At 49.2% G+C, this 22,112-nt stretch overlaps 4 protein-coding genes across 4 annotated transcripts; all 4 read right to left on the bottom strand.

Moving 5' to 3' along the window:
* Positions 1-1,098: 1,098 nt before the first annotated feature.
* F5Y00DRAFT_71778 (polyketide synthase) lies at positions 1,099-8,642 on the bottom strand. The gene is made up of 4 exons (XM_048014054.1): positions 8,293-8,642; positions 7,751-8,120; positions 7,405-7,696; positions 1,099-7,351 (listed from the first exon to the last, which is right to left on the bottom strand). The coding sequence occupies exons 1-4, from the start codon at positions 8,438-8,440 to the stop codon at positions 1,469-1,471; spliced, it is 6,693 nt and encodes a 2,230-aa protein (XP_047865262.1). The 5' UTR covers positions 8,441-8,642; the 3' UTR covers positions 1,099-1,468.
* Positions 8,643-12,724: 4,082 nt separating this feature from the next.
* F5Y00DRAFT_269659 (putative ferroxidase) lies at positions 12,725-14,631 on the bottom strand (the record flags this gene model as incomplete). Its single annotated transcript, XM_048012478.1, has 5 exons — positions 12,725-12,749; positions 12,807-13,952; positions 14,016-14,136; positions 14,197-14,221; positions 14,293-14,631. The coding sequence occupies 5 exons, from the start codon at positions 14,629-14,631 to the stop codon at positions 12,725-12,727; spliced, it is 1,656 nt and encodes a 551-aa protein (XP_047865263.1).
* A 1,177-nt stretch (positions 14,632-15,808) lies between these two features.
* Positions 15,809-17,873, bottom strand: F5Y00DRAFT_269661 (glycoside hydrolase family 35 protein; the record flags this gene model as incomplete). Its single annotated transcript, XM_048012479.1, has 1 exon — positions 15,809-17,873. The coding sequence occupies exon 1, from the start codon at positions 17,747-17,749 to the stop codon at positions 15,809-15,811; it is 1,941 nt and encodes a 646-aa protein (XP_047865264.1). The 5' UTR covers positions 17,750-17,873.
* A 220-nt stretch (positions 17,874-18,093) lies between these two features.
* Positions 18,094-21,865, bottom strand: F5Y00DRAFT_236335 (Oxysterol-binding protein-domain-containing protein). The gene is made up of 3 exons (XM_048007686.1): positions 21,435-21,865; positions 21,287-21,363; positions 18,094-21,209 (listed from the first exon to the last, which is right to left on the bottom strand). Exons 1-3 carry the CDS (start codon positions 21,468-21,470, stop codon positions 18,359-18,361), a joined length of 2,964 nt encoding a protein of 987 aa, XP_047865265.1. The 5' UTR covers positions 21,471-21,865; the 3' UTR covers positions 18,094-18,358.
* Between the last annotated feature and the right edge of the window lie 247 nt (positions 21,866-22,112).

Consider the following 22,112-nt stretch of genomic DNA (forward strand, 5'->3'; position numbering starts at 1 on the left):
CCTTTTCTCTCTTTCTTTTTTTCCTCCTTGTAGTCAGTCAGTCGATCATGTAGTCAGGTTGCACACCCCCATACTGGCAGTCTGCCCTGCGTTACGGGTACCCGAAGGGGATCCAAGTCCAACATGGATTAGGGTCGACGCCGTGCATCCCATGACATGTCCCTCGTTGGGCTCGTCATTATGCGGCCGTCCGATATGCCGTGCGCTTTGTGTTATAGATACGTCTGCGACACGATAGGCTCTGCGATCATGGGACGAAGCGCCACGCCGTCGCAGTCGAGAGGGTTCTCTGATCGAGAAAAAACCGGGAATAATCGATTTGACCGGAGGCGAAGCGAGGCGAAGGGAGCGATGGGGAAGGAAACCGGGGATGATGGATAGGCATGGCTACCTAGGCTTCTAGAAGATGACGCCCCCCGACGCCGGGAATATCGAAGGCTCGGCGTGCAGCGATTTGCCGCACGCTTTGACATGATCCGGCTGTAAGGGAGAGAACGGTCGGACCACCTAGGGGGTTCGGAAAGACATCCGGTGGACGACATTTTACTGGCTGCGCATTTTGTGTGTGTGCTATCTTCTACTGGAGGTGATCGTGAAGGGTTCAGTGTCATTGGAATCGTGTAATGTTTCTCATGATGAGCCTCAATATACTAATTGAAGCGCAACTCTTACAAGGTCTTACAAGTATTGGCCGCAATCATGTCACAAACTGCAGTATAGACGGAAGCTTTTAATATTCACTGGTAGGGCGTGGGTAAGGTGAGAATCTCCTGCCCTGCAAGATTGGAAGAAGTCATGGACAAGGGAGGGTTGAAGCTTTGGTTACCGCATAACGTCGTCGCTAATGTGGTGATTGATGCTGAAGAGTTGACAAGATGAGAGAATGCGTCGAAAGTGAAACAAAGCACAATAGGTGAGACTTGTCTTATCCCAAAATCGAACGATGTTGATGTCAAGCAAGCGTCGAATGATACCAATGCAGTGAGACTGTTACAATTGAATTGAAGCACATTTCAATTTCAAAAAAATCAGTATGAAACCAGGTAACTGAGAATCAAAGAGTGTAAAGAATCTATATATAAAGCTTCTTTAATGCCAGTGCCAGAACTGGTGTGTCGAGATCCTCGTCTAAAGAGGGGGCTAATTGAATACATCGTGGTAGGCCAGTAGTAGTATGTATCAACGATTTCGCACCTGCGACAAAATTCTATGAATAGGTTCCCACATCATCTTCATTCCTCACACCCGCATATTCGCAGCGCCGACTCCCCCTAGTGATTCTGATCCGAATGAGCCGACGACATTATAAGCCCGAATTGTCGCAAGCCCGTACCTACCAAACATGAAAAGAAAGGAAAAAAGAAAAGTGAGCGTAGCCCCCGGAGATAACATATATACACTGTCAAGATTATGGTCTTACACGCATAGGAGACCCATAGTAAAAAGAGATATGTGAAGCGTGTTCGCTCTAACGGTGGATGCCTTCCTTCATGAAACCGCCGAGCTGCTTCGCAAGGTCGCCGTGCATCATCGAGAAATGGTTCCCGGGCATGTGATAGAACTTAGATTTCCCAACGTCGAGGTACTCATCCCACCGGTTAGGACCGAAGTCTGTTCGGTTGTCAAGTAGGAAGAGAGCATGACCGGTGGGATACGGATCCGGACGCGGGTCGGTAGGGAGATGGCAGACGCCGTCTTCGCACCAGATAGCCGTCACTTTGGGGCACTTTTCCTTAGGAATAGGCTCTGCTGTGTAGTTGGACAGGGCGGTAACAGAGGCAGCGAAATGTGGCAGAAGCCACGATGGAATCTTCTTGGCTTCCGCGCTGTCGCCCTCACCAAGGAGGCCGATTGAGGCGAACCAAGCGTGGAGACCGGAAGGCAGGGGCTCGATGGTGATAGGGCAAGGCGCGTCGATGAGAATTAGGTGAGATACTTCATCGCCAGCCTTGGTCAACTGGTTCACGATCTCGTAGGCAATCACACCTCCAGCGGACCAACCGGAAACGGCGTAAGGTCCCTGTGGTTGACGACGCTTTATCTCCTCGATGAACTTGGTCGCCATCCCGTAGACTCCGCATTTGTATTCGTCGGGGGTCCTCATGAAGGGTGAAAACATACCCCAAACAGCGACGTCTGGTCCAAGCTCCGAGATTTCGGTGTATGATGTGGCGCTACCACTGCCGTCGGGAATCATGAATAACTGCTTAGTAGCCGTTCGGTGGTTGCCTTGAAGTAAGACGGATGTGGCCTTTCGGTGAGGGTAAGGATCATTGACCACTACAGACTTTGTTACCGCGGTGTCAGCTTTGGCTACAGCTTTAGACTCGGTCTTGACCTTGGCAGCTTTCGGTGCAGCAGGCTTCGGGGCGGGCGCCGCACGCTTGGGCTTGTCTTCAATTCCAAGCACTCGTTCGATATCCTTTAGAGAAGGATTGTGGCCCAAGAGGTCGCCCGGAATGTTGAGGCCGGTCTTCTCACGAAGTATACCCAAGATGGATAAGCTCATGAGGGAGTCCATACCAAGCGCAGCTAAGTCGGGAGCAGCGACAATCTCTTCGACTTCAACACCCATCTCGGCACAGATAGTCTCCCGCACGATCTGCTGAAGCTCACTGTTGCTTCCAGATGTGGCGTCGCCCTTTACTGAGCCTTTGTCACTCTCGCCGGGAGTAGTGACTTCAGAGTCCGACTCGATGTCATCGTCGCTGTCGGAGGTACCGCTTGAGCCGCTCGACTCGGAAACAACAACTGGCGTCGACGATTCGAACTGGGCGAGGAACTTCTTGAAAGCACCGATGGTGCTATGGTCATTGAAAGCATGGGAGTCAATGTTCAATTCAAGCTCTTCACGGAGGCGCCCACTGATGGTGAGACCCATCAATGAGTCAACGCCAAGGTCAGAGAAAGCGATGTTGTCCGCAAGCTCATCGTGACTAACACCAGTCTCCTTAGAGATAACGTCGATGACTTGAGAGGTAACGGAGGCCTGGGCCAGCTTCTTGTTCACGGCTGGTAAGTTGACCTGCTTCTTCTCCTTGACAGGAGCCTTGGCGGCCGCAGGCTTCGCAGCGGGCGCTGCGCGGGCGGAAGCAGCGGCGGCAGCACCTTGGGGAGGCAGGACAATGTTGAGAACCTTGCGGGGGATAGCCTGGAAGCGGATATCACCGCCGACACCGATGAGCTTATCGCCATCGAATATGTAAGCATCACCAGCCATCATCTTCGTGCCCTTAACATTTTGCATGCGGATATAGCTCTGGTATGTCTTCGACCCATCTAGACGCTCAGCAAAGCGTATGCTACCCCAGCCATGAGAAATATAGACCTGCTCACGGGAGTCAACGGCATCAGTACCGTTGACAATGAAGCCAGAAATGTGGCAAACAGAGTCAATCCAGTACGGCGGAGTGTGGAAAGTCCCGCAATCAGGCCCTGTTTGGAAAACGACTTTAGCAGTCGCCTCACAAGTCTCACTGTCCAAGATGACAGATTCCATGCCTCGGTATGCTTGATCGTAGTCGACCAGAGCAGAAAATAACTTGTAAGCAATACCGCGGCCGATCTTCGAAGCATCACCACGCTGCTCGGCAGCCTTAAGCGCGTCAATGCGTGATTTAATCAAGTAGCTAACACGCCCAAACTCATCCAGCCACTGCTGGCTATCCCCGAAGAAGACTTTGCAGACAGCATGCTCAGCCTTCTGAGCGCCCTCACCGGTCGTAAACGAGATATCAGCCACATTCTCGGCCGCATTAATCTTGACGTGCATGCGCAGGATTTGGCTTTCCAACTTGCTATTAAAGATGAGAGTCTTAGGTACTTCCATTTTGGCGACGTCCATACCAATATCCTTAGCATCAGGTCGTAGAAGTTTATAGCCGTACTCGCAAATAGTCATAGCCATATCCCCATAAAGGGTTGATGGCGTAAGGGTAGTACCATTAACACGATGGCCCTCACAGATCTTTCGCATGTTCTTCTCCAATAAGTCCGATTCGGTCTCGAGGATAGCAATGTCGCCGTGAACTTCTTCCTTAGTGACCTTCTGGACGGTGGTTGTCGATAGCTTCGGCTTGCTGGGCTCAATAGCCTTAGGAGCAGCCAAGGCACCTCGGTTCTTGGTCAGAGACCAATCGCCGGTGTACTGCAGCCAGTAATTCTTTAGGTCGAAGGAATAGGTTGGTAAGTCGAGTAGGCGAACCGAATTGTCGAAATCTCTGTGATATTCGTTCCAGTCAATGTTCAAACCTGCTGAATGAAGTGTGGTTAGGGTTGAGCTAAGAGTTTTGTATGTACCATCATTGCGACGCAATGATGGAACAGCAATTGTGCTTGCACCAAACGCAGCCTTAACCATGTTAGCACAGACAGGGTGCGGGCCAACCTCGATCCAAACGGTCTTCTCATCGATAACACCTGATTGTTGAGCAGAAACAAGGCCGCCGAGGAAGTTAACAGCCTCTCGAGCATGATCACGAAGGTAAGCAGGGTTGATAGGCTCACCATCGAGAAGCTTTCCGTGGAGAGGGGAAATGACTGGAATTTTGGGCTGCTCGAAACGAACCGAGCGGGCCAACTTCTCAAAATCGTCCAAAATCGGCTCCACCTGAGCTGAATGGAAAGCAAATGGCACCTTGAGCTGAGTACACTTGAATCCGGCGCCACCAAGCTGTTCGGCGATCTCAGCCACCTCGGTAGACGTTCCGCTGAGGACGGTTTCCCTAGGACCGTTGATGCAAGCAATATTGGTGGATGATGCGCGCTCACCAAGTGCCTCCGTAACAGTTTCGACCGAGCCTTGGACAGCCAACATTGCGTGAGTACCTGCTGTGCATTTTTCAACAAGGAGTTGAGCACGAGCACCAACGAGGTAGATGGTGTCACTGGCGGACAAAACGCCTGCGACGTGGAGGGCGGCGTACTCGCCCAAGCTGTGGCCCAGAACAGCACTAGGATGAATGTCCCAGGAAGCCCAAAGCTTGGCCAGAGCCATCTCGAAAGAAGCTAGGCCGAGTTGGACGACGACAGGGGAGAGTTTTTGAATCTCAGGTTCGCTACCATCAATAAGGGGGAGGAATGATGGGAAGCCGTGAATACGAGCGAGTTGGTCGTACTCGTTGATAGCTCGGCGGAATATAGAGTAGTGTGCGTAGAGGTCCCTTCCGAGGCCAGCATAGTGAGAACCTTGGCCAGTAAACAAGAATGCTACCTTAGGTTGCTCCGGAGTAACGGGTACGAAGTTAGACTTGAGGCGCTCCTTGATCGCTTCTTGGGCTTCAACCAAACTAGTAGCAGTTACGTTCATGCGCCAGTAGTGCTGGATCTTACGAGCAGTCGTAGTATATGCCACGTGCGAGACGGAAGTAGAGGGGTTCTCCTCCATCCATTGAACCAGGTTTTCGGCGTTTCGAATCATAGCGGCCTTTGACTTGGCCGTTACGGTAATTACATGATGACTGCGAGGGTCTACGGTAGGCGTCTTGTAGCGGGGTCCGTCCTCGAGCAACAGACCGGTGTTGCCACCAGCTGCGCTAAAGTTGTTAACAAAAACCCGCCTAGGCTTTCCATCCTTCCTTACGAAGGGTGTCTTGTGGAACGCGATGTTTACACCGCGTTCGCCGAGGTCCGTTGGGAAGGTCTTGTTGATCTCCTTCTTGATCCCGATGTGAGGCGGGATCGCATTCTTTTTCAGCATCATTAAGACCTTGATCAGAGCGGTGACGCCCGAGGCAGCTTCACCGTGGCCAATGTTGGCTTTCACAGCACCGAGATATAGGGGCCTGTCCGCGGGTCTGTGCCGGTTAGCGGGGGCAAAAATATCTGTGACAGATACCATCTCTGTGCCATCGCCAGCTTGAGTTCCAGTACCGTGCATTTCAACGTAGTCAACATCAAGCGGATCCACGCCGGCTTCATCAAGAATAGACGAGGATAGGATAGACTGTGTCGGGCCATGGGGATGCGTTATCGAAATCGCATCCGCGGAATGATTCGTCTGCGCCCCCAAGATGACAGCAAGGATATTATCCTTATCCGCTAACGCATCGTCAAGTCGCTTCACAATTACCGACGCACAACCGTCGGCTCGACAATACCCATCGGCATCATTGTCGAATGTGTTGCAATTGTGTTCCTTACTCAAGAATTGCCCGCGGCTGAGACCAGAGAAAATATCAGAGTTCGTCATGCAGGAGAGACCGCCAACGATGGCGGTGTCGCATTCCTTGGCCCTTAAGGAAGTGCAAGCGACTTGGAGTGCGGCGGCACTAGATGAACACGCTGTGTCGATGTTCAAACTAGGGCCACTAAAGCCGAAATGGTAGTTGATCCTACCGGGGCCAAAAGCACGTACACCGCCGGTAATATAGTACGTATCGACCTCCTGGGCGGCATTGATCTCACGCCAGTCATCTGACGTTTGGCCGTAGAAGGTACCGATACGGTCTAGTCTCGTAGAAGGTGTCCGGTTCGGCACGTAACCAGACATCTCGAGGGCCTCATAGGCAGTGGTCAGGGCCATGCGCTGCATTGGGTCCGTTTGCAGGGCTTCCCGAGGTGACATGTTGAAGAACCGCGGGTCAAAGAAACCCGGGTTTTCAATCCAGTTACCGTAAGGGGTGTGGCTGGTATTTATTGCTTTCCCAGTAGGGTCATAGTGAGTTTCGACCGGGAACCGATCAGCTGGGACGACACGATGGGCATCTATACCCTTCTCAAGGAGCTCCCACAGGGCTTCGTGACTGGCCGAATCCGGGAAGCGACCAGCCATGCCGACGATCGCCAACTTACAGTTGCCCGTAGATCCGTGGTTACCAATTGAGGTCACCGTAGCCTCGCGAGAAACTTGAGGAGGTGATCGAAGTACGACCTCTGACTTCGTCTGCGACCTCAGGACATTGGCTAGCGTGCCTGCAGCCTGAGTCGGTCCATATGGAATCACCAAAATTCGAGATCCCTTAAACCCCCGTGCCTCATTGGCGTTTCCGCTTAAAGCCTTGTGGAATAGTAAGGGTTCGTTTAATATCTCGTGAACCACGGCTATGAGAAGAGCTTTAGTGTCCGTCTCGGGGAATGGCGCCCCAGTCACGGTAGACATAACAACACTTCGGGGTTTGGATCCGGCGAGTGCTGCAGTGACAGCCTCATCATCGAGTCGAAGCATCTCTTTGATATCCACCAGCCCATGCAAGTGCTTCGCATGGTACGGGCCATAAACTGGTATAGCCGTTGGCCTCGATTCAAATAAATCTTTGCTGAATAAAGACCTCAAGGTTGCGGGCGGACCAGACACCGCGATGTTATTCGCGGATACGGCGCTAACATAAGCTTGCGCAGCTTGAGAGATTCCCTTCAAGACGATTAGATTTACTGGAAGGGTAGCGAATATCGAGATAATCTTACCTCCGATCTATGAAACTCTGCGAGGATGGACTTTGCCTCGGCTTCTTTGGCGGCAGGCAACACATAAGTCCAGCTTTCTGACTCTTCCGTAGAGGGGTCAAGCCTCTCTGCTAACGACGCTACGTGAGATCCTGTCCTAAACGCCAACAGAACGACTTGAACAGCGATTGGGAGGAGCGTCGAAAGTGAATAGCTCGACGCAATAGCGGTTGCCGCAAACAGCCCAGTGCAGAGCCCGGAGAGTTTGGTGTTTCTGTGGTCGGTTACATCATCGTGCTCCTTCTCGGAGCGACTATTCAACTACGTTAGTAAAATCTCGTGACTAACAAGAACTCGCTAGCCATACTCGATGTAGTGCGCCAGTTGGGCTATGCATAATAAAGCAGAGTCTATGCCGGGGAACTTCAACCTCTGCTGGTGGTATCTTTCATTGAGTTGCTGTAGTGTTCTGAACACCGGAATCCGTCGGCGGCCCTCCCGGGGCAGACGGTCCACCTCGTCCCTTAGAGCATCGCCGGCTAATCGGAGGAATTCTTTCGATAGGAAGCTCGGGTTCCCTCGTCTATAAAATTCGGCCAGGAAGCCATGTGTGTCGAGGGACTGGTCCCCGAAGAGTAGAAAAGCCATCTGGTCCGCCATCGTGTCTGTGATGGGTGAGGCTGGTGTTGTTTGTTGTTGATTAAGATATTCCAAGCCGAGGGCGGCGGTCGAGGTGTCTTTGACTTATATATATCAGATTAGCAGAACACCACTTAGATAAAGCTAGACTGAACTAAATATAACACCAGGACAGTGCCTAGTCCCATGTGTGATATCCAACTCAATACCCCAGGCGTCACGACTAGAGACTAAGAAGGGGGGGGGTGCAGAGGAAAACTGTGGACTCACACCCTGGTCTTCTTACAGTACCTCCAAGCAGTCCGGCATCATTCGATTTCTCGGTGACCGAAGGTCCATGGGAGATAAGCATTATATTTCCATTTTGGGAGAGAGTAATTGGGTGAGGGTTGCTACCCAGCTTAAGTGGATATTCCATGTCTTGTCCGAAGGTACGGGTCGCGGTAGAGGCAAAGCGCGTCAATCTCGACCTTTATTTTGGGCTGAATGGTTCCAGAACCGACAATATATTCCCAACTCCTAGCTACTGCATGCCTAGTAGGTACCTAAGTAACCTCACTGCGGACCCGTATTGATCGGGGAGTTCTAGTTTCTTCTGCCCTGACTGACTTGAAGATCCCTCATGTGGGCTACTAAAAAACCCTACAGCGTCTGACACAATAGGTATAGCTTTCTCGAAATTATGGGCGGCAAGGCTTGTGTACCTATTCTTTTCTCCCGGGTTTCCAATGATTTACTGTTAATCTTACTTGGGCGCCAGACGGTGGGTCGCTTGTTGTTGACCGTTGGGGATGTCCGCCGAAAAGTGCAGCACCAGTAAGCTTTTGATGCACGTCAGGACGGAAGAGAATGAGAAAACTGTGCAATATCAGCCGTATTCAGTAAGTCCCCGCCACGAAAATAAGAAAAAATCGAAATTGAAAACGGAATATTGTAATAGGGCAAGGTGAGACCATGCCCAGCCAGCTTAGGGAGATCATCGTGTCTCACTGAAGAATGGCTTATAGTACTGGCGCCACTACCGGTCGGTGTAAGTGTAATTGATATTGATATAGGTATGGTAATCAACAATTCTCACGCGCCGGATTAAGAATTAGCAATACAGTAATGCTATCTTAATTCTTCTGCTTCTGTGTCTCTATAGTATTCTCACTAAGGTGCTATTAACACATCGTGCTAACTAGCATCACGCCAAAAGCAACGTAAAAGAGCCGCATCGTGACCTTTCTTAATGAAGTTTAGCTCAAGCTGAGGATCTTTAACATCTTCAAGCATCTCATAGTTCGCCTAGCAGCTAGTGCATATATGTATGTTCGCTATTGATGAACAGGTACCGAGTACGACCGAGACTATGGTATGGTTATCCATGTCTTGCGATGACAGGGAGTAGATAATGTGTGTAATGTCTCTCGCCACTGTCTCGGGATTCCAACTCTCAATGGAACTCAAGAGCTCATGATGTTCTGGCATGTGCATGTGCATGGGACTCTCTTCAGCCGGCTACCCGTCGACATTCATCGCGCATAGTTTACTTAGACGGGGACTTGCAGCGATATGCCGGCACCCACGGACTAAGCTTTACCGCTTTAGGAAATAGGACAAGGATATCAGCGTGTTAATAGAGAATGCCAGACTTTAAATTTTCTAGACCTGGCGTTGTCCGTGAATGCTAGAAAATATTTGACATGTTGGTTGCGTTGTTTGTAAAGTTGAAGTAAGAAGGATGAGTAAAAATCCAAGTCACGTCTTTTGCATTCAACGATGTATTGTGCACTACGTAATTAGAGTCCCGATTTGTCATATTTTTCGATTACTTGCATATCAACTTGCATATCAATAACAAAACATCGTATTTAAGTGGATACTCCAAGTCTCTTATGAGAACTATTCAGTTCGCCAGTTTTGTGCACTTATCAATTCTTCGTAGATCTCTCATTTAACTTGCTGGTCAAGGTTCTATCCAGCATAGACTTCCCTTGTACTTAGTAACCACCTAGGTTATTTTATATATCTTACATTTAGTCTTCAACAAGGTATACACGGTGGGAGTTTTAATAAGAATCATCCGTTTGATTCACTTATATATGACATATGACATCTTCGATACCTTAACTATAAACATATCTAACCTAAAGAATTTGTAAAGATTGGATTAAATACCTAACCTAATAAAGCTTTACTTTAAATACCCAGGTACTTACCCCTGACTAACATCACTTACATAAAGAAATGACTTTAATTCCAGCCTTTAAAGACCCTTGTAAATACATAAGGTACCATCACATACCAACGCCACGTGGGATAGGGTATGGAAGTACTTTTTACATCCTCTGCAGAATTCATTTATCCCTCTTTTTATTTTTTCGTAAGTCGTCAAACTATATTACTATAACCCGTAATCCTGACCAACTCCCCTTTAACGCAGCTTACTTGTAACTCGAATCATCGTAAAGATCGCGTTGTTGTGCTATCTCATTCCCCATATTGAAAGATTATACCCTAGAATGTGCCGTGATGCGCGTCGTAAATTCGGACTTCAGGGTAGTAGTCTAAGCATCTTTTTGTTCCTTAAGGATTTACAGCTAGTAACCTCCTTCGTTATCAAAACCGTCAGCTTAGATATCGCCATCGAGGCAGACTACATCATTATTCCATTCATCCGAAGGCGAACCTTCTCCCGAACTATTCTCCTACCTATAGACATACTTATGAATGGGACATTGGCAAACTTGATTGGAGTTTGAAGCATCGGTCAGGCCACCCACACTGGATGATTACCATCGGACCTCCGGACTATTATCGTACAGAATCAAATCAGATATGCTGAGCCAAATTTATCATGCAAGCCGATTGCCTAACAAAGCTCTATCATTTAGGCCTATGTGATACAGCCCAGCTTGGTACTGTATTATGTTGCTGGTGCATTATGATCATGTAACCCAAGGCTTTCTCTCTACTTAGAAAACTGTAACCCGTTAGCCTGGTCCTTTTCAAGGGCTTAAAACGGGCCGACGAGTAGATCGACGTGCATGGAGCCATGCGATCAACTAAATCGGATATATTCCCAACTACTCAGGTCCAATCTAAACTAGTCACATATTCTCGCCTTGGCTGTATGGAATGACTCGAGGCCATAGATCTCCTAGCCCTCCATCTTTGGCCGTTCAACCCAACCTCTTTGTAATTGGTCCCTTTGGTCTCATTACGATCGAGATTATTAGACCCTAAGGAACTAGGAAAATTTCCGCTGACATGATCTTATCGGCAATCATCACTCTAACTTAGTAGACACCATCATCTCTCCTCACGTAACAATGCCGTACATTATTTCATCTTAGATACTATAGGGAAAACAGCCTGCTAGCTTACATAGCTTATTATAACATGGAAGTTAGTAGTTACTACTAAACATTAATACGCTAAGCTAGAAACTTCTTTTCAGGGGTATAACTTAATCGGCAGCAGGTTAAGTGATACAGTCGGTAAACATCCGCAACTTAATCGGATTAAATGCATATCGTAACACTATCATTCGCTCGTGATCCTACGGCTCCAAGAGACGCTATAGTCTCTCCTGATTCCAGCCATGTCTCCAGGATCATTAGTAATCTTGCTGATGCGCAGGGTTAGGTATTACGCAGAGTTCATCTAACCTCGTATCGGTGTTCTAGATGGCGCCCTCCATCTCTCTCGCCACCTTTATGCCCGTCTCGGACTCGGATCAAGGGAACCCCAGTTTAGGAAAATGCTGTTGACATGGTAAAAGCTGAATGTCCTATTTCCGTGAGTCCTACCTTAGCCCCCTTTCTAGTGCCGAATTCTGCATCTCGTCTTATCAATGGCCAGGCAAAATAAAATGCTGACGGAAGTTAAGCATAAGCTGAGAAGATATCTTGTGTAACTCCACGAAGGCCAGACCGCATCTCCACACAGACCCCGAGTAGGTACGTACGCTTCAATAAGCTGAGATCCTTCCCGCGGGGCTGAAACCACCACGTCGGTTAAAAATCAGGCATAGGGCTGACAGCAGTACAGTTCCACCAATCGTAACTACCCGTTCGTAGATATGATTACCAACGCATCCCTTGGACGTCGGGAATACTCGAGAGTCTTGTTTACTCTAGATAGATAACAAGGAGCAATATCTTAGGCCGCCAGCAAGGCCAAGTACGGGACAAACAACGACGCCAGGGGTTATCGCAGTAGTAGGATCCCTTGCTAGATAGCCGGGCATGGCATAAATGTAATAAATTCCACGTTTGAGTCCGTACTTTATACGACCTCCCTGCTCCGTAGTTCCGATGTCCAGTTCGAAATAGACGAAATCTATCAGCACTTAGAAAGAAGACGATCCGAAGTGCCGGGCGATAAGAATGGGGTGGTTTGTTCGAATTGCGCGTAAACATCTCAGTTATCGTAATTTGCGATGCATACCTAGGTAGACACCAACTTGGACTCTTTAAGTCACTCACTCACACAGGATCATACGGTATCCTAAATATGTTGCCTTTCTAAATCAGATTCCACTATCAAATTCCACTATGGTATAAGTCTAAACGAAGAGGTGAGCTTTAACTAATTTCCCCCGTGCTACAATTGTTAACAGTATACCCGTCTATGATAAACAAAACATGCAACCCCAGACACCAACCGGTTCGTGTCTCCTCCAACGTATGACAACGGCCTGTTTCAAATTGACCCTTCAGTTCGACTCGGTATACATAGAACTGCACAGCATATATTAGCTCTGCGTCTTCCGCAAGTATAAGCTTCACAATACGTACCCGGTATAATTGGTAGGAGGCACCGTGACGAAACCGTCCGTGTCCGCCCAATCTTCGTTCCCTGCTGCATTTCCCGTAGTGGGGATGCCCATGGCGTCGCAGACGTCGATGTGGTCCTGCGGAATCGTGTAGTTGCGGAGCTCCTCAGGGGCCTCGATGAGAGTGATGGTCAGTCCCATCTCGACGTGCCACTCGACGTGGCAGTGGAACAAGAAGACCCCGGGGTTCTCGGCCTTGATGCGGAACACTGCATATGACTTGGGGTTGACAGCCACCGTGTCTCGCCGGGGTGGTATGTCGTTGATGGCAACGTCAGCGCTCCAGTTCCCCGCCTGACTTTCGGGGCGTGCGAGGACTTGGAATTGGTGTCCGTGCAGATGAAAGGGGTGAATAGCATCGTTATTGTTATTTACGACGATTTCTAAGATCTCGCCATACTCGACTATGAAAGCATTGACTGGGCCGTACGCAGCAGTCTCTGTGTTATTTTCTCCCAGCGAGGCTGCGGTGTATAAGGCGGGCACCTTCTGCGCGATGTAGGTCGAGTCATTGAAGCAAGCCCTTGGGTAGTCGTTGGCGTCAAAGCAGTAGTCAAAGTTCAGCACTAACTGCTTGTCAACTGGCTCATAGACGCTCTCGTTATCATGAGGCTGGAAAGTTGTATCGTCGAAAGGCTCGAATTTTTGGACGGTAACTGTCCTGCTCGTATCCTTGTCTGAATCTGTGACCAACATTCCTGTAACATTGAATGGGTACAGAAGAGGTCTTGGCGGATTCTTATCTGCGAAGTCTGGGTTCACATCTAATGCAACTAAATACGGATAATTCCGATCTGCATCTTTTGGAATGGTTATTAGAGCGTCAAACCGTTGTGCGGCAGAGATTCGCAGTTGCTGTGCAGTTTGCCTTTGCACGTACGACGCGTCAATCGAAATAACATCCATATCCAGTGAATCAAAATAGAGGAAGGTAGAGAACATTGCAGACCAATTAATTATTCGGAAACGATATGTCTTTCCAGCCTTAACAGATATATGAACGTTACCGCCATCATTGACAATGGTGCTATTTGGAAGCGGTGGCGCAAATTGTGTATTATTGGGGTTGATCATCGTCTCCATCAGTGTTGGCGTTTGATCCCGGTACCTGTGTTATTGATACGTAAGCAACCTGAAGGGGACCTTTACTATTGCAAACGTTTGAGCTCACCAGTCAGAAAGGGTGAGAATGACTTCTTCGTCGTAATCATCTTGATAAGGATCATCTGGGTCGTGAATAATGAGTGGGCCACGAAGACCGTCAGGATATTGCCCCATGCTGTGGGAATGATCTGCCGTGCTATTGTCAATATAGGGGGCGGCCCAGCTGTCAAGAACCTTCCTCTACTTACACCAGTATGTGCCAGGAGCGTCTGCCTAGGTACGTATGTTGGTTATCAGTCTGATCATTCACTCCCAATAGTATACCTTGCATTAACACCACTTACATAGAACCGATACTTGACAGAGTGATCTGGAGGTAGAGGGCATTGGTTTGTACCAACAGCGCCGTCCATGAAGTTCGATCTTATCTGGTTGATGCCATGAAAATGGAGACCAGTAGTCTCGTTCCCTAATTTGTTATTCAAGTTAATACTGACGAAATCACCAACATCTGCCTCAATAGTCGGACAGGGCCAAGCATCGTTTATCCCTATGACTGGCCTGCCAAATCCATCTGGGCTGGCAAATACCCAGGTCACGTTCCAGTCATATGTAACCGTCTTTGCTGAAGACCCTGTGACCTGGGCCAACGCGATTAACAAGGGAAGACATCCCCTATGCATCGCATTCGATGGGAACTCTATGTTGGCAGGGCGTTAGCTTTCGAAGTACGAAGCTGGGGTTATAAACTAAGCAAGAATTTAAGACAGCGAATATTGAAACGCTTGAAGGGCAAATGTGTCGGATATAGGCCTCCATCGCTTCTTTCAATGGTAACTCGACGGTAATATATGATAATGGAGTCGACCTCATTATGAGATGCAACGGAAGTTATCGCGTACACTGGTTGCCATCCAACTTCCGAATATCTTAAACTTGGGAACTCCCGAGAGCGATATTGACGTATACTATGAGTATTAAAATGTTTGCGAGGTTAAGTATCCTTCCGTAAGGGTGGAAGGGCTGACGTATTGATGCTGAATATTAGATATACGACCCTTTCAACGCACCGTTATTAGGCCCGGATGTCCGTTACAAGTGAAGTTGGTGTCAAGGTTATTGCCATCGAGGCATGTTTATTGTATACGCTGAAGAAGCGGAATTTGAGATCTGTCATTATCCATGGTCGGATCGCTTCGACGGAAGGTCAGAAAGCAGAAGCTATTAGACTCAGTAGACTTACGGGCGGCGTGTTTCAGAAGCCACACTCTGGGTCAAAAGAGGCTATAGCATAACTCAAAAGCAACGAGTGCTAAAGTACGTGAACACCCCAAGGTGGATATGAAATGAAAATATTAATAAAAAGGAACATTTTTGAACGGAGTATGTAAATATCCAGCAGGACCTATTCTTGGAATGAGATGCGTAGTGTAACCGTACCATTATCCTTTTATAGTTGTTTGACTTTGCGATTTTTGAATTTCTTCTAATTTTATCTCTTCACATAGTCAAATGTACCGAAGGTAGAAGTGCTGTCAGAATGCTTAAGCATTTTAACGGTGGGGATATACCGCTTAGCGTTTCCCCGAGCGTTTAACCTTACCTGCTACAGATGCTCATGGTGGTGACTGGTCTGGTCTTAGTGGTTTAGTCTATAGCACTTCCTTGTCACCCAGTATTGATATAATTATACTCTTGTACCCTGCATATAAATCGTGGATACAAGGCTTAAATTATTAGGTAATGTAATGTCGTTGCTCACCTACCCCTATTCATGAATCTGCCTGGTGAACAGGCTTCTACTAAGTTCTGCGCAGTGAGTGATATCTCCGATTAATTCAAAGTTCTAAGACTGCAAACTCAGGGGTAATCAGGATCCGGATAATTCGCCCACCGCCTCGCAGCCGAACCAAAGGCCGTCAAAGATTCCGCACCCGGCTCCAGCTCGAGGATGACAATCTCATTCTCAGCATCAGATCTAAGGAGTGCTCCCGGGAGGTACAGAGACTGCTGCGGCCCAACGATCCAATACCTCCCGAGGTTGAACCCGTTCACCCAGACATTGCCCTTGACGCCGTCGGGCACTTCTAGGAAAGTATCCAGCGCCGCTGGATCGGTGTTATTGCTAATATCTATCTTGAAGATACCACGGAAGAAAACGGGTGGAGATCCAGCCGTTATTGCGTTGGAACTGGGCTTGTTCTCGGTGGGAGGTGCATCGAGAGGTAGTGAGTACACGTCCCAGCCATTTACTACCTCAGATCCGATCGTCACGTTGCCTTTGACGCCCTTGTACGGGTCCTCAAGAGCTACGAACGTGCCAGACTCTCGGGACCAGTAGTCCACCCTACCGAGGTTCTCAACTAACAGTTGCAGCGTGTCGCCCGGCTGGAGCGACAAACTGACCTGTGCCGGCTGATTGTACGTACTATCAATAACGCCGCGTCTCGTTCCATTTACATAAACAACAACCCTATCTCTAGCCCGATCTCCAGGCTGCAAGTTCCCTTCCAAACTAGCAGTGACTTGATGCTCGTAGAGGACGAATCCATAGTCCTGACCTAACTCCTCCATCGTCAGAGGCGAGACGCTCGTCGTCTTATTTCCCAACGTATCGAATAATGGCACCACTGGGGAGAGAGTAATATTTCCAATCTCAAGGAGAGGAATATTCTCCGGCGGCTCGGGAATGCTTCCTTCCGGCACGTACTTCTGGATCGCGTCGCGAAACGCGAAATACATGTCCGTCGTGCGACCGCTCTCGTCCAACGGTGACCCGTAGTCGTAGCTCGTGATAAACACCGCCGTGTAGTTTTTCCATATCGCACCATTGCTGAATCCGAAATTCGTCCCGCCGTGGAACATGTACAAGCTTATCGAATTATTTGCTCCAAGCACGTAGTCGAGGTCATCTACGTACTGTTGGATTTGCGACGGCTTCCCAACCGCAGTATTATGGGGACTTTCCGATCCCCAGAAGTCGGGCCCGGATGTGTAGTACTCCCCGTCGAGCAGAGGGCCGAGCTCGGTAGGATCGTGGATATACCTATCCCGCGCCGCGAACCCGGATCTAGGGTCCCCGTCGATCGCGGCCAGTACGCCCGGGACCTCGCCGCCTTTAAGTGTCCAATCCACCCCACCATCATTCGTATAGAGCGGGACCTCGAAGTTTTCGAGAAGAATATTCCTCAATCCTTGCGTGTAGGTGTGGTCTTCTCCATACGACCCATACTCATTCTCAACCTGAACCATTAACAAGGGGCCACCCCGTGTCACCTGCAAGTCCTTCAAATCACTCGCAAGATGCTTCAAATAAATTTCCGCGGCCGCCATAAACGCATCATTAGAAGACCTTACCCGCATCCCCGGAACCTGACTGAGCCACGCAGGAAATCCTCCCCATTCCCTCTCGCCACAAATATAAGGCCCAGGTCTAAGTACCACATTCAACCCTTCCTCCTGAGCGACTCGAAAAAACTTGGCAATGTCGTTACTTTCTTTGTCGCCGACCCATTGACCTTGCCTTGGCTCAAGGAGATTCCAATATACGTAACTGAATATAGTATTAAGTCCCATAGCCCTAGCTTTAACTAAGCGGTCGCGCCAGTATGCCGGCGGGATCCGCTGGGGGTCCATCTGCCCGCCGATAATGACATACCGCTCGCCATTGAGGAGGAAAGACCGACGATCGTAAGTGAAAGCTGGCGCCGCGGCCGATTGCGTCGTACTTGGCAAAGGGTCCGAAGCCCACGCCGGTCTAAGGAGAGCCAGGAGGCTCACTATCGATTTATCCAAGCGCATCCTCTACTATACTCGAGAATTGAAGTGCACGCCGACCTTTGCTATCTCGAAGGTATCCTTCGGTGAAAGGCATATTAACCGGGGTATCATGCCACCGGTGAGCGAGCGCTCCCATGCCTTTCCCCGCATTGGCTATGAAGACCTATGGAATATACGAATCCGGGTTTGGTGAAGAGCGTTACATCCACTAGTAACCCCTACCTTGGCTATGAAATCTTCGGTTGAAAAGCAAATACTACCTCCTACCCTAGCCCCAAGACCATTATTACATAGCGTACCTAGGCTTTTCGTCTTAGAATCTTGCTATGAATGATAGGAGTAATAAGACGACGGAATGTAGAACATAGTAGTTGAGACAGGCTATTCTTAATGCTAGATTAAAACAGAGTATGCGAGCTTGCTTGTTGAGCAAAGCTGTAGTGTAGATCTAATGTGTACGAAGTCCTTCTATTTGCGCGCCTGATCTGTCCTCTACAACTCCGGTCCAACATCTATAACGTAGAACTGCTTATATGCGGCCAACAATAGCGCTACGCGGCATATCCTCACACGGAATCGGGTCGCTTATTTTGTGAACAAAACCTGACTTCTAACCAGGCTCTTCTTCGATCAGGCCGGGGCTTCAAATATGCGCTCGATGCCCTTCCATTCTCCTTTTGCCCTCTCCTCCCAGTAGCCGTCTTTGCCTAACTTCAACTTCCACAACTCTTCTCCGTCGGGTGCTTCAGGCACCTTGACGAACCATCGCGGTTTATACTCTTCACCCCTGGTTTCCAGATCTCTTCTCCTTGCGCGCTGTGCCTCCTCGAGCGTCACCTTCCACTCTTCAGCATCGTCAAGTTTGCCTTGTTCCGCAAGCCGCTGGTCAGGGCGCAATCGGGTATCTGTAGGTGGTAGCCGACCTTCCTCGACGGGTGTTATTTCGTTAAGCGTGGCACTAAATTCCGGCAGGCCGTAAGTGTTTGGCGCATTGGGAACGAGTTGGCCAGCTTTCCAGACCTCCTTGTTCGTTGTTTTGCCACCCTCCACAACGCGAAGTGAGGACGTCCAATTGCCCACAAGGCCGGTTCCGGTCTGGCTTCCGTCCGCATCGCAGAATTGGACCTCAACGTCTTCGCTCCGGCCCCCGAACATACCCTTGGTTTTGAATTCGATATTAGCTTTTGCTCCTGTGGAATCGTTGCATACGGTCATCGTTCCAACCGGCTCGACGTATTTCTCGCCCATGACGACATTTCTTAAGAACATAGTGGCGATATTCCACGAATATAGCTCGTCAGTGCCATCTGGGAGTCGCAAGGCCACGCGAACCCGTCCTTCAGTAGTCAGCTCGGCACTCTTGCCCCAGAATTTCTGTGATGGGGCGGGGCTTTGTGTTAGTGACCAGGCTGCGGCGTCGGCATGCATTGCAACGCGTAACGGACGATGTGTGACCTTCTCAACGATAAGCCTAAATCCACCGGGAACCTCACTCTCTGTACGAAGAAGCTCGAAAGTTTCGCCCAGAAGAGGGTTAAATGGTTTACGCATGGCACGCTCCTTTACACGGTTGACGCTAAGATTTGAAATAGCAAAGGCAGTGACGTATACCATACGGTCCTTTGGAGCTTTCTGCTGCGCGGCTTGGTCAAGAAGCTGGGCATACTCGAGCTGCTCGGCCACACGCTGCAGGGTAGATATAGGCTCATTGGACGAGACAGGCATGCTAATCGTACTTAAATCTTTGCCAACGTTCTTGCGAAAGAATGCGATTAGGCTAGGTGGCGGAACAGTAGCTGCGGGGATGGTTTTTCGTCGTTCTACGGCGATGTCGACCGGTAATGGAGCCAGAGATTTGGGCCGTACAGGGAAAAGAGCCGCGGCACCGCTAGCTCCCGTATTCCCTTCGTCATCTTCCACGGACGATGTTGAAGACGTGTCATCAATTGTAGCATCATCGGCCTCGGATTCGTGCGAGTCTTCATCACTCTCACGGCGAGCAATCATCATAACCTGCGCTCTGCTATCTGTTTCGCCTCCCTCGGCGTCAAAAAACTCTTCGGTTGACGCTGTAGACTCGAGACTTCTCCTGGACGTAGAAGAACCAGGCATTGGTATTCGCCGTCTCTTACTATTAGCAAGTACCTTAGTGAACTCTGAGACAACTGAATCTAGGTCATTTAGGAGAGCAGCGCAGTGGTCGTGCGTGTTTTGCTCCGCTTTCTCGCCGTGGCTGGACCCATTTGGTTTCATTGTAGCTACCGACCCTGCTGTCGGAACAGCCAAAGCTGACGAGGCTGCTGGTGACAACGAATCCGGCGGAAGGGGCGAGGAGCTTTGCTTTCTCTTCCAGAATGGGCGCTTGTCCTGTGCTGCTGGAGTAAAGTAGCCATCACCACTCTCTGACAGAGCTGCTGGGGAAGCTGGCGATAAGTGCGAGCTTGGAGGGCGTTGCGATTGTTTCTGTATAGCCATGTCTTTAACCAAACGACGCAGAGCATCTCGCGTACCGACAATACGGCTAACCAATGTCTCAACTTGTTCCCAGTCCCGGTCCTCATCTTGCTGTGAGTTCGGCGGGCTGGCTTGCTTAGGAGTTGCCACGGTAAGCTTTTCGGGAGAAGGTTCCTCGAGCATGGGCTCGAGGCCCCTTGCAATTCTACTTGCCTTTTCTAAGGCGCGTGCCCACTCATTGAATTCTCTAGCATTAGATGCTCTCAGATGCCAAACCTCTGCTCCAGAATCGATATTGATTTCTCTCCGTCGCTCGTCTGCGGCGATTGCAGCCAAGCTTAGGGGGATAGCTCCTCGTAATGCGGACGAGTTCCGATTGTGATAATATGACATGGTGCAAGACGAATAATCCAGAGAAAAAAACCTACGGGCATAACCCTGGCCCTTCTTTCTCCGCCTCTTTAGTAGAGTTCCCGTGTACGTAGTTGACGATGCCACTCCATCACTACGAGCACCCATAGACTTGGCCCGTTGACGGCCGGCCGAGTGACTCTGTAAACTCTCAGTAGAGTCGGCTGGGATATCCCCTAGATGCGGGTTTGACTTCCCGAGGCTAGTCCTGCTACTACTCGCGTGGGAACCGGCTTGGAGGTTTGGAAGATGGTGTGCTCCTTGCGGCGGTGCACCTGTAGGGTAGGTAAGAAGGACAAAGGTGGCCGTCTTGGACGTCTGCTTTGAGAAGGTATTGTCAAATATTAAGCCGAACATCCCCCCATAGCCCTTCAACACATCATATGTTCCCATGGATACTTTGTCGGCCTCGCATTTCCCATACCATTTCACTGGAATGAATCCCTTACTAGCCAATTGCTCCTGTGCCGTACTAGAATCTTTCTTCGCAAAGCGACTACCCTTTCCATTGCCATCAACATGTTCAATATCGGTATTTGAGCCGTCCAGTGTCGGGATAGGGTTTGTCGCGCCGGTGCCGGTGCCGGTGCCGGGGTGTTTAACGATGCCAAAATTACTAAGACACGTAAGACACGTCCAAGTCAGGACTACGACGTTATTTATTATGAGCAAGGTAAAGAATCATATGCTTACATCGACTTCTTATGCGGCTGGACACTCCATGAAATAGTTTGGCCTTCGTCGACCTTAACCCATCGTACAATGTAGGACTGTTCGGGCAGATGTTAGTTCTCGGGCCTTGCGGGAATCGTCATGCCTCCAGTAATAGGGCCAGGCACACCTTGCTGTGGATTTCCAGTTGCTCTATCCCTGCCATTTTCAAGGTCGCGGACGATCAGTAGTAACCGGCGTACAAATTTGGTTTTAGACAAGTCGTAACATTTCCGTCAATTGCCGAGAGGATTACTGAGTACTGAGCGTAAGGAGAAAGACGATAGGTGTTATTTTGTGTTGCGAGGCAGAAAAGTAGAAATACGTCTGCCTATTTACTCCCCATAAGCTGATAGATACTACTGCAATCTGCAGGATAGCTGCATTTAACTCAGCCACAGCAACTCTGGGGGTATGTATATGTATATGTATTGTACCTTAAGTAGGAATCAATATGTAAATATGTAAGAAGTTGGATATTTCACGATTCCTCGTCTTGCACAAGTTGCTGTCGAATATTGTTTCTGCTAAGTTGTTTTGGAAAAGAAAAGGGGAATTGGCGAACTCAGTTTATAAAATACTAAAAGCATCCATATGAAGTAAAGTATTGGTACGAGCTACGGATACGCGGACACGAACCATTTACGCTTGCTGGAGACGTACTTGCACGAAGCTACATTTGGTTAGTGCGTGGGCTAATTCAGATGAGTGGGTACCAGCTTGGAGATTGAGTTGTGGCGTACATACAACGTCAGTGTTATTAATAACTCATACTTCGTACCCCTTTTAATTATGTAATTAGGTACCC

This window comes from Daldinia vernicosa (genome assembly GCF_022497035.1).
Source record: "Daldinia vernicosa strain CBS 139.73 unplaced genomic scaffold F5Y00scaffold_21, whole genome shotgun sequence".
Taxonomy (NCBI): domain Eukaryota; kingdom Fungi; phylum Ascomycota; class Sordariomycetes; order Xylariales; family Hypoxylaceae; genus Daldinia; species Daldinia vernicosa.